This window comes from Papaver somniferum, chromosome 9, assembly GCF_003573695.1.
Source record: "Papaver somniferum cultivar HN1 chromosome 9, ASM357369v1, whole genome shotgun sequence".
Lineage (NCBI taxonomy): Eukaryota > Viridiplantae > Streptophyta > Magnoliopsida > Ranunculales > Papaveraceae > Papaver > Papaver somniferum.
Genome location: NC_039366.1, coordinates 337,743 through 350,629, shown reverse-complemented (window position 1 = coordinate 350,629; position 12,887 = coordinate 337,743). Strand labels below are relative to the sequence as shown.

At 39.8% G+C, this 12,887-nt stretch overlaps 1 protein-coding gene across 1 annotated transcript; it reads right to left on the bottom strand.

The window, feature by feature from the left end:
* Positions 1-11,145: 11,145 nt before the first annotated feature.
* LOC113309856 (protein FAR1-RELATED SEQUENCE 5-like) lies at positions 11,146-12,282 on the bottom strand. Its single transcript, XM_026558372.1, has one exon. It carries the CDS (start codon positions 12,280-12,282, stop codon positions 11,146-11,148), a length of 1,137 nt encoding a protein of 378 aa, XP_026414157.1.
* Positions 12,283-12,887: the final 605 nt, after the last annotated feature.

Sequence of the window (12,887 nt, the reverse complement as noted above, 5' to 3'; positions counted from 1 at the left end):
AAAATGTTATTGTAATTCTGATATTAATAAAACTTTACTCCCCAAGGGGATTCGTCCGTGGTTGTAGGCAAAACTTGCCGAACCACGTAAAATTGGTGTCTCTCGTCTTATGTTTGTTTATGATTTTAACCCTGTTTTCTTCATCATCACCAAAATCATCGTGTTTAGTGCTTGGAAATATTTCTGGGTGCAAACATTGGCGCCGACTAAGGGGAACTACGAAAAAAGGAATTGTGTTTTCCCATTGAGAAAGTAGTAGTACAGAATGTTTCAAAATCGTATCTGTGAAAAAGCAGTTTGAATGTCTTGAAAAATCACTGATGCAGTCCAGTTGAATGTAACTGCTGCAGTCCAGTTTGATCGCAAATGTTGCAGTCCAGCTGATCGCAGTTGCTGCAGACCATATAATTGCAGATATTGCAGTCCAGTTGATCGCAACTGTTGCAGTCCAGATTGTCAGTTCGAGATTTGCTGAAACTATTACTTTTGGAAACCACCCAAACTTTATCACTACAATGGTTGTTGATACTATTATCAGGATGTTCGGTCCATGACAAAAGATGGAGAGAAAATCACCAAGATTGTTGCTAGGATGTTCGACCCGCAACATTTTCAAGTCTAAAGTTCGAAAAAATTCGCTTCCCAAATAACGAAGTCTCCACATATTCGAGTTGCAGGGTTGTCAAGTTTCCTACATCTCTAAGCGCTGGAAAACCCTAGAGAAGACCTTCATAAAAGCATCTCGAAAAGTTCCACAAAAGGCCACAAAAGTGTAGCAAAACGGCGGTGGAAAGTCCATGAGAAACGGCAATAGTCCTCAGAACCGTTGCAAGAAGCCGTTGATAGAAAAGATAACAGTTCCGAAAACTTGTCACAAAAAGTACGAAGGCAAAGACCACATTTCTGAGAAGCATCGCGGAAATTTTCAAATACAAAAAAGAAAAAAAATCTGGAAAAAGCCGGTTGCCAACCCCGGCGGCCAACGCCGGCGACCTAGTCCAGCAGAAATTCCGTTAACCCTCATAAGGTTGCGTTCACCCACGTCAGTGGTTCGGTTCACCTATTTCTCGTTCACCCTCGTCAGGGATTCTGCTCACCCACGCTAAGAAGTTGTCACCCACGTCATAGGTCTTCTTCACCCACTTCAACCACATCAGCTGCCACACTGCCACGTCAGCTGAGACCGTCTAGTCGGTGCCACCATGTCAGCATAGCCACGTCAACAAGGTAACACAGTCAACAACGACATGTCAGCAAAGTGGTCCATCCAACAATTGTCACGTCAGCACTAATGTGCCACGTCAGCGAAACCTACCATATCAACACTAATGTGCCACGTCAGCAAAACTGACCAATGAGTGACTGCCACATCATCAGCTGATCCAGTCAGCGAGTCACAGCCAGCAGTACACTATTCGCACAAAATATTCCGTTACAGTTAGCATATTCTTGATGTTGTTGGAATATTCCTGACGCCATTGGTATATTCCTAACGCCGTCAGCATCTTACTAACGCCGTCAGCATATTCCTTTCGTTCGTCAACATCGTCATCAGTAGCAGTTGGCCGGCGACGGCGACAGCAGGAGACCACCGGCGGTACCTACCGACGGCCTACCCCGGACGGCCTGTTGGTTCTGTTGTAGTGCAGCACGCGTAACTTAATGTCGTAGCCCTGATTTAGTGCAACACGACGTAACTTAATGTCGTAACCCTGATTCAGTGCAGTCGGCGTAAGTTAATGTCGTAGTCCTGATTCAGTGCATCGCGGAGCAACTTAATTCTGTAGCCCTAATTTAATGCAGCGCGACACAACTTAATTCCATAGTCTTGGATTTTTCAGCCCCACACTGTTTGCCTAATAGATTTTCGTGCCCCACTCCGGGCTTGAGCAAATTTCCCTTATTGGACTTGACATTTCACACTAATTCTTGGGCTTGGTGGTCGATCTTATTTCTTTGGTATCTACTTCATATGACGTCCGAATTGGATGATTTTTGGCTCGTTGCGATCGTATCTCGATATCCTACATCATGAAGGTAAAATTTCTACAATTTTAGGAGAATATTTTTGGACCAACCACATCATCTACATTTTTGGAGCAAGGCGCTCACCGAGCAAAGTCATTGAAAAATGGATCACGTCATCAACATGTTAATACCGCGTCTTCAACCGGGTGCCACATCAGATAATTTCTTCCATACAAGTTGCCACATTAGCAACTTTCCATCTTGTTAGTAGAAGTTGCGCCACATCAGCTTCTCTCGCCCCAACAACAATCTATTTCTCGACCTACTCCACATGCAAATTTGTTTGTTCGATAACTTCTTCACCCTACGTCCGAATTGAGCGATTTTCCGTTCGTTGAGATCGCATGTCAATTTCCAACAACATGAGGGAGGAATTTCAACATTTAAAGAAAAATTATTTTTTAAGATTAGAGCAGCGACATTAAAGAGGGGTGCAATTTAAATCACCATATGAAGCCATAACGAAATCCTCAAAGATTGATGTTGTGTCGATTTAAGTCCACAACATGAAAAGTATGCGTTTGCTGTATAGATTTTTAAATACCAAGATGCTTATGTTCGGTGATAATCATAATTGCTACAATTCATCGAGCTGATGTAGTCCAGTTCTTCAGCAAATACTGCAGTCCAGTTGATCGAGCTGCCGCAGTCCTTTTTCGTATATTTACTATAGTCCAGTTGATTGAATTGTTGTAGTCCAGTTTTCATCACAACTGCTTCAGTCCATTTTCACGTATAACTGTTACAGTTCAGCTGATCGCAGCTGCTGAAATACAGTTCCATGACAGCTGTCTTCAATCCAGTTTTGATTCAACTGGTGCATTCCAGTCCCGCAGAAAAATCTAGTTACTGGGTCAAGCCGAGACGCTAAGGTAACTACACTAGTCATCGTCGCTGGAAAAGATCAACATAGCAAGTGGACATCCTAATCGCCTCATAAACGAAGTCGCAATAACACTTTTAATATGGTACGTATACAATTTAAATATTTTCGAATCTTTTGGTATAATCATTTATACTTTTATTCAATGGGATACCTAGAATGTGGCGAGCATTTTCTCACGAGAAGATGCACAGATCTTAATTCCGCACGCATCTGGAATAGCAGACACCATTAACATCTTAATTCTGCCCCACCGCACGAATTCCAGATAGCAGAAACCATCAACATTTCATGAGCAAGATGCAGAAAGGAAATGCACCCTTGTGCGAGCATTGAGCAGCATGATAATTACTATCTTCTGGGGACGAGTTACATATCACTTCAACATGGGTGACCATCACTTGGGGGAGAGATATGTAAAACCTCATGGTCTAAAGTAACTTTTTTGGGGCGAGCTGTGTAACACCCCACACGCTTGGGGGAGAGTTACGTAGCACCTGAATACAATGTAAAATTCAGCTGTTGGGAATCGAAACAAAAAGTAACCCGAACTTCTTAATCCTCAAATGAGTTATTAAGAGGGGGTGAGAAACATACACCATAATATTTTGATGTAATTATATCAAACAATAACATTAATAACTTCTATAGTTAAGTTGATCGAACTATTGTAGCCCAGTTCAAAAGCAACTGCTGCACTCAGCTGGACGCAACTGATGCAATCCATTTTTGCTCATCAATTCTGTACTCAGTTGGACGCAACTGATGCAGTCTGGTTTTATGTAATTGTTACATTCAGGTTTATCGAACTATTTTAGTCCAGTTCCTTGGCAACTGCTGCAGTCTAGATGATCGAAGCTACTGCAATCCAGTTATGTTCGCAGCTCCTGCAGTCCAGCTGATCGCAGCTGCTGCAGTACAGTTTTTCTCGTCGTTGCTGCATTCCAGCTAATCGAAGATGCTGCAGTCCAGCTATGTTCGCAACTCCTGCAGTCCAGCTGACCGCAGCTGCTGCAATGCAGTCTTGCTCGTCGTTGCTGCATTTCAGCTGATCGAAGCTGCTGCAGTCCAGCTATGTTCGCAACTCCTGCAGTCCAGCTGACCGTTGCTGCTGCAATGCAGTCTTGCTCGTCCCGGCTGCATTTCAGCTGATCGAAGCTGCTGCAGTCCAGCTATGTTCGCAACTCCTGTAGTCCAGCTGACCGCAGATGCTGCAGTGCAGTCTTGCTCATCGTTGCTGCATTTCAGCTGATCGAAGCTGCTGCAGTCCAACTATGTACACATCTCCCGCAATCCAGCTGACCGCAGCTGCTGTAGTGCAGTATTGCTCGTCGCTACTGCATCTCAGCCGATCGAAGCTGCTGCAGTCCAGCTATGTTCGCAACTCCTGCAGTCCAGCTGACAGCAGCTGCTGCAGTGCAGTCTTGCTCGTCATTGCTGCATTTCAGCTGATCGAAGCTGCTGCAGCCCATCTCTGTTCGCAGCTCCCGCAGTCCAGCTGATCGCAGCTGCTGCAGCGTAACTTTGCTCGTCGCTGCTACATTTCAGCTGATCGAAGCTGCTACAGTTCAACTATTTTCGCAGCTGCTGCAGTCCAGTTTTGCTCGTTTCTGCTGCAGTCCAGCTGATTTAAGCTTCTGCAGTCTAGCTGATCGAAGCTCCTGCAGTCCAGCTTATCACAGCTGCTGCAGACTAGCTGCTCAATGCTGTTACTACCCAGTTTTGCTCATTACTGTAGAGGACAATTTTTTTGTGGCCGTCGCAGTTCAGTTTATCTCAATCACTGCAATCCAGTTCCGCAGCAACTATTGTGATCTAGTCGACATCGCTGCTGTTATCCTGATTCATATAACTATGAAGACATATAAAGATCGATGTCACATCCAGTAGCACATCCAAGACCATTGGAGGTCCAACAACACACAAAATTTGTTACCATCTCAACTACTAAAGTGTCACACCCTTTCGCTCGCAACTACCGCGGCTCAGTCCGTAATTGACAACAGCTTAATACCAACAACTACTGTTACCTAGTTTGGTCGAAAATTACTGACAGTCTGCAAATTCAAATTTCGTTTACAACAACATCCCACACAGATTCCAGCCGAGTGACGTCAAATATAACTCATCTTTTCCAAACAACAATTACTAGTCAAGTTCTACGCAACTACCACAGTTCAGTTTTACATCAACAGTTACAACTCACTTTGAACACCACTCCGCACCAGCATCACGCTTTCGTTGCAGACCAGTTCAGCCTTCAGTCCTGGTTTTGCATACAACAATGGTTCATAATCAACTGTTTCCCGCCGATCTTCCAATCAAAATAGCCTCACTTGGGGGCGACTTGATTATGATTTCCAAAATCAACGAAGGCAGTTTTCTTTACGCTTTAACAACAGAAATTTACTCTTGGGGGCGTCTTGATTTTCGCAAACAACAAGAGAAGGTTGCCAATCACTCTAGCAGCAATAATCCACACTTAAGGGAGAACTTTGTCATTGATCAAGAAAAATGAAATGTTCTTAACCCTCAACAAGTTGGAGGTTAAGAGGGGGCGATGTTTGTACCATGAGTAAAAATACCACATATTGGGCCAACATATTGTTTTGGGCCGCAATTTAGATGCCACCAGCCTACACACTGAAGTAGCTACCAGCAAGTCCAAGGATCCATCAAGTCAATGCGCGGTCAATGGTCAAAGTCAACCGTCGGTCAACTATCAAAGTCAGGTTGCAAGTCGCACCTCTAGCCAATTTTAAATCATGTTGCCAGCAGCGCTGCTAACCAATTTCCATCTAAGTGGTCTGCCGCACTACCAGCCAATCTCTATCAATGCTGACAAATGTACTTCCAACCAGCCTCCAACCAGCCTCCAACCAGTCTCCAGCCATGATTTCCAGCAGGTCGTAGCATTCAAAGCTTGACAGTCAACATCAGAAAGTAGGCATGTTGGCATATTAATGCCAGGAGCCATGCAGGGCAGTTTATGGCCAAGAGGCATGCAGGCAGTTTCATGCAGAATTGATTCCAACAGGCATGCAAGCAGTTTCATGCAAAATTGATTGCAGGGCATATTAACGCCATTTAAGTCTATCTCGAAATTAGGTGTTAAAACTGTATAAATAGGGATGCCCTGGGGGGGGGGGGGAAGAAAAATGCTATTGTAATTCTGATATTAATAAAACTTTACTCCCCAAAGGGATTCGTCCGTGGATGTTGGCAAAACTTGCCGAACCACGTAAAATAGGTGTCTCTCATCTTATGTTTGTTTATGATTTTAACCCTGTTTTCCTCATCATCACCAAAATCATCGTGTTTAGTGCCTGGAAATATTTCTGGGTGCAAACAGTAATATTGCAGAATTTGACATGGAAGGTAGAGTTAGCTTGCCCCCTTGCTGTCATAATCAGCCCTCTTTTTGCTTCAGCTCCTTTGGTTGGTTCCTCATGAGGCTCGTTGGTAAGCTAGCACAACAATCTGTTCAACTTATGTAGTAGTACATTGTTGGAGATTAGTTTGTTAGGTTTTCAACTAGTTTCTTGTAATACTCTTTATCCGACGCATGTATATTTACACTTACTTGAATAAAATAAAAAATAAGAACGTTAATACCAATTGGCAATTTTTTTAAAAAAGTAAAAAATATATCGGACTACTTTTGCATGAATTTTCCCCCTTTTTCTTTTTTGAATTATAAGTAAATTTCATTAGACTAGAATACAATTACACGGGGCGTCTAGTACACGTACAGTCGGCCATTAAGATTGTGTAATTGTTGGGTCCATATGATGGGCTCGATGAGGTTCTCCGAGCCCATATCGTAGTCCGTCGCTTGATTTGCTATCCCGTCCATCTTTGCGATATCAAATGAAAAATGGAAATGGGTCCAAGAACATAATTCAGTGGTATCCCATCAACTCCAGTAAGGAGGAAGTCAGGGATTCGATTCCCGGTAGAAGTTTGTATTTATATTAGTTGTATAAAAAGAAACAATATAAAAAAGTCAGGGGTTCGATCCCCGTTAGAGGTTTGTATTTACATTAGTTGTATAGAAAAAAAAATGAAAAATGGAAATGAATCCGACTAACCCGACCATCCGTATTTTTGCTACAAAAATGAAAAATAAGCCAGTCATATATATTGTGTGACGTCATAAATTAGCATGTGTAACTAAGGAAATGCATATGCTATTATGGCGCAGGTCTAATTTATATAGTATTATAAATGGAAATGAATCCGTGCAATAAATTAGAATTACCTCATGGGAGCATTAAAAATGGAAATGAATCATGTAATAAATTAGAAATACCCCTTGGTAGCATTAAAATGGAAATGAATCAATTTTCTACATTGTGTGACGTCATAAATTAGCATTGAAGGTAGTAGGATAATTTACAGTTTTATAAATGGAAATGAATCCACGCAATAAATCAAAATATCTCCTGGGAGCATTAAATTTTCTGGATTGTGTGACATCATAAATTAGAATTTCTAAGAAAATGGAGTAGGCTAATTCCTTCGTACAATGGAAATGAAACCATGCAATAAATTTTGATTATATCTCGGGAGCTACAAGAATGGAAAGGGAACTACATACTACAGAGTGCCAGTGTGGGGCTGTTTCGTCCGGGAATGAAATAAGAAAGTATTGCAAAGGTAAATACTACAGGGAACCATTATACAGTATTGCAAAGGTAAATATGCAACTTATTCATGAAATAAGAAAGTCTCGTCTAAGTTGTTTTGGCGCATTCTTTTCCACAATGGAAATTATAACAATCATCTACTTCTTGTGCCCTAAGATCTTGAGGAGTGTTTTTGTTGATACAATCCATGACCGCACAACCAAGCTTGCAGTAGCCATGAGCAGATGCTTTATCTATTCTCTGGTATGAACATTCTTCCTTACATTGATCAGGACAAATAGATGCTCCTACCCATTCTTGACAATCTGCCAAGCATTGCCCATAACACCGAGTGTAATTATCTGCAACACTCCTTCCTACGACCATTCCTAGTATTAGCATTGCCATCACGAAAATCATCTTCATGTTCTTCACATCCATTTTTTCTTATGCCTCTTGCTCTATGGCTTTGTTTCTCTTGTATCTTCAATAAGATGACTGCTCTTACATTGGATAATTTATAGTTTCATGAATGTCATTTCAATAAATTAAAAATATTTCCTGGAGCTTTAAAAATGGAAAATGAGTCGATTTTTCCTAATATGTGGTGGTGTTGTTGACGGTAGTGGGCCGGGGGAGTTGTTCATGAGGGTGTTAATTTTGTTTGACACTAGGTGTATTTAGAGAGGGTAATTTAGACCGAGTAAAAAATATGTATGGGTAATGTAAACCCTACAATTTGTTACACCAAATTATATGTATGGGATAGGTTTCGATTCCTGAGTCGGCTACAATTGTTTTGCTCTACTCGAATCCTTTTCTGCTCCCCCTAACAAAAATCGACTAAAAAGCGGTGTTGCAGAAAGCTAGGAGCAGTGGCACCTGTTTTGAATATTTTGATAATTTTCCACCAGACATTCATAGCTGGATTATGACAATACCAGTTGTAATCTCTCAATCCAATTAATAAAAAATTATTTGTATAAAAAAAAAATATGTCATTGCGAGTGCAAATTTGTGCACCCCTTGATTACCGGGGTGCACGTTCCTGCTCCTCCCATTGGTCCACGTCAAGAGATCCGGTTTCCTATCTTAATCTTTATGTTTTCCTTTTTTTTTTTATCTTAAATTATATTTAAAATACTAGAAATTGAAGTCAGCGTCCTAATTTCTCTCAATTAAATCCATGTTTATCTCTCTTCACCCCCAATTGAATCTCCACCAAAAAAATTTCTCTCTCTTCGAAACCCACTAAGAAATCACTGAATCGACAAAAGAAGAAAGAAAATGGTATGTTAATTGGCAGAGGAGATACTAATCTCTTAAGACCGAATACTTGTGGAAAGGAAAAAACCCGACAGTTTTGAATGTAAAATTTTGTATTGGTTACAAGGAATCTTTTCTTTTTATCATCAAGAACGATGAGTGTGTTCATTGGTTTTTTTCATTTTTTCTTTTTAGTATTCTTCATACATCGGAAGCTAATTTTTTTGTTCAACTATGTACATATCTCTGCTCCTGCACCTAATGAAACGCTTATGCTCGCCAGTTGGAAAGACATGTCCGAAAGTCATCGCGTCAAAGAGTAGGAAATGCTTCTTAGCCCACGTGAGATATGCGAGCATGCACACGAACATGAGATATTGCAACCCTATCTGTAGGATTGGAGCTTCAACGAAGTTAACATTAACTCATGTGAACATGCTTCATTGAAATTGTACACTTAACGTAGAAAATATAGTTTTAATTCTCTTTTTTTTTCTTGTTTTAAGTTCTGGAATCGTGTGTAGTTTTTTGTTTTCTTTGTGTTGTAGTGCAGATGATAGTTTTATCCCCACTACGACTACTACGGAAATTTTCCATATTCCGTCTGCAACAACGAATGCCAGTCTACCCATATGGCTTGTCCAAGTTCTTTTTTATGTCTGCGACAAGTCGTAACTATGACTGCAGTTTTGAGGCTTGGATGTAAGTTCATTTTTTTGATTTTGAACAAGAAAAGGTCTTTTTTTTAATCCACGGAACCAAACAGAAATGACTATTGCATTAATGCATAAAAGGAAATTGTTGATAAGAGTAAAGAAAGAAACAAGTCTGAACAAGAAAGGAATTCAATACATTTTTTTAGCATAAATCCCTTGGGAGTTTCTGAAACTAAATGTTTAAACTGAACCATAAGAAGTCTGACAAAAAATGTTGAAACAAAATAAGTTTAGATTGAGCCAAAATGATAAGAGTGAAGAAAGAAACACGTCTGTGCACAAGCACTCTTCTAAGTTCTAACCATTATTGACGTCTAAATGCCCACTATCATCAAGTACCTGTAAACAAAACGCACCAAAACTAACTGTTAGAATCTCGTTTATAAATTGATTATCACTAGGATAGTAGTTGTTGGCGGAAAAATTAGAACACCAAAATTTTATTATATGTTTAACAAATAAACCTGGCCACCAACAACAATGTCGATACCCAATTTCCCAATTTCTTTTTTTCTTGGGCAATTCCGAGTATCGTGACCTCCCTTGTCACATGTTTTGCAAATTCTTGGTTTCCTCTTTGTCGTAGAGATACTTGTACCAATAGACGTAGAGTTTTGGGAACGTGCTGCCTATTCATGATATATGGAAACAACTTAAGTGTATTGAAATATTTAGACACTAACACACACGTATATAAATTTGATGCTAATATATATACAAGTCTAGTTTTCACCTGCTGTGTCAAAAGAGATCCACTATGCAGTAATAGTCTTTGATGATCAACAACTCCTTGTGAGGCTTCTAGTCCTTCTGAATTATACACCAATTGGTTCATGGTAACTTCATCCACTGTGCGACCTGAAATGGTGTTCTTGAGAAATTTTCTAACATGCTAACACAATTAGAAATGCATAGGTAAAAAAATGGAGACTAACCTTTTTTAACTGAATTTTTTGGTACTCCAGTGTCAAACGGACCCTTTATCCGTTTCCTTGATTGGCCTCTAGAAATCTTTTTTTGTGGGTGTCGAAGTACTTCCTCCTCAATCACATTTGGTACCGGGGTCGGGGCATTTGATGTACTATGTGGAACATTAGACTCTTGTTCCTTTAGTGAACGTATGTGTGCCTCCATCTGTTGTTCCACTCTCAGCAGTGACAACTTAGTCAAATCAAATAATTCTTTTGATTGTGAACAACACTTGCTAACAATTCTTTGAGAAATATGTGACAACTCACTGTAACACTGTGTAGCAGATGGGTCGTTGTCATTTGGGATTAAATCGCCAGAAGCGTCGAACACAACTTCGTTTGTAGCTTTTTTAGACCATCTTTTTAAGTAGTACTGCGGGGGTAGATTTTTGTACTGCAAGTCATGGAAGACTTTTAGTGCATGGGCACAAATTCCACTAAATTCGAACTTCCTACAAGAACATGAAACCGAATTCTCGATGCTATTGTATGTGAGTGTACGTATCCTTCTCATATCGTCAATATCTTTTGCCTTATAAATACGAATGCCTCCATATTCTTTTTCCATTTCCAATAACAACCAACAATTAACTTGAGCTCTTCTTGAAAGATACTGAACATTTTTCGAGTATAAAATTTAGCTGCTTCACGCGCTACATTCCAATAAAAAAAACATCAGGCGATGTTTGTTGCGTTTTAAATTCCTCCTCCAATACCTTTTCTCGTCGATCAGTCATAGCCTTAGAATATTTATGAAAAAATTGTCGCGGAAGAATTTTTCCATTACAGAAGTAAGACTTCAGAAACTTGTTAATGCTCTCACTTCTCTGTGTTGTGGTTATTCCAGCACAAAAATAAGAATGACTGTAAACTTGAGCCCACTTTTCTCGCAAATCATATATCCCTTGCAACCACTCATTATTTGTAAGCTTATAATCCTCAAGCATTTTTTTCCAGTTTTTTTCAAATTCATCAATTGTTTCCGGATCATATATGCAAGATTTGAAATCTGATGCAAATGATTTATACTCAGAAAATGTTTTACCCAAATGCTTAGCTGCGTTTTGACTGATATGCCACAAGCATAATCCATGGTGAGAATCTGGAAACACTTCTTCAACGGCTTTTAAAATTCCTGGTGCTTGATCACTAAATATACTTACAGGTCTCTTTCCTTCCATAGCCTCCATGAAAGTATTAAATAACCACACCACAGCATCAGTTGATTCACCATCTATTAGTCCACATCCAAAAAGTGTTGTTTGCCCATGGTTATTTATCCCCACAATTGGTGCACAAAGCATGTTGTAATTATTCGTCCGGAACGTCGTGTCGAAACATACGGCATCACCAAATAATGCATAATCTCTTCTCGACTGTGCATCACAAAAGAAAACACCACGTGTTTCTCCGTCTTCATTTGTTCGAAAACAGTAGAAAAAATGCTTGTTTTCCTGTTTCTTTTTCTTGAAATAGTCTAGGAGACATTGTGCATCACCTTTCTTGAAGAATTCAAGCCTTTTAATCCTCTGTATAAAATTGTTAGAATCAATTCTAGTGAAGTTAAGGTTTCTAGCGCAACCAGATTCTTCACGCATATATGAGAAAATTTCTGCCGGTTTTATACCAGAATCGTACATTTTACTGATAATCCCCTGTTGGGGAACCTCGATTTTTCTTCGGGACTTCAGATAATGGGAACCCCATGCCGGTACGAGATCGTGTGTATGATTCGCGCAAAAACCGATTACCTCATACTTGTCACCATCACAAAGTTTAATCTCAAACATAGCTTTACATCCAAATCTTCGTTCAGCTCTTTTCTTCTTAGGTGTTCTAACCTTCCTGTATGAACCTTCACAATTACAAACCAAAAGTTGCCGACGAATTTTCTCGGTTCGGTTTCTATTTGTTCTTTGTATCCTCACACTAAAACCAACCTTTCTTGCGTATCTGTTGTATTATTCATAAGCTTCGTCTATTGTGTCAAATATCATTCCAATCTTTGGATCTTCTTTCGTCCTAGTTTCAATACCATCTGAAAATATTTCTCTCGTTTCATGATTTTCAACCTTTTCACAGTACTCATTTACCATTTCACAGTCACTTTCAAATCCCAAACTATCTTTTGAACAATTGCTATAATTACCATCAATGTCACCTTCATCTTCGCTAACGTTACATGATTTACTTACCTATGAAAACCATTTCAAGAGTTATATGAATCCATATATTAGCCAGCAAACAAAAAACACATATAAATCAGAAGGAAAAAAAACAGAAAAATCATAGAAGTTACCTCAATTATCGAATCTCCACGAGGAGCAATATCGACATTAGCTTCGTAAAATTCTTTCAAAATCATGTTGTTGCTGGGGTTTTGAAAAGTGATAGA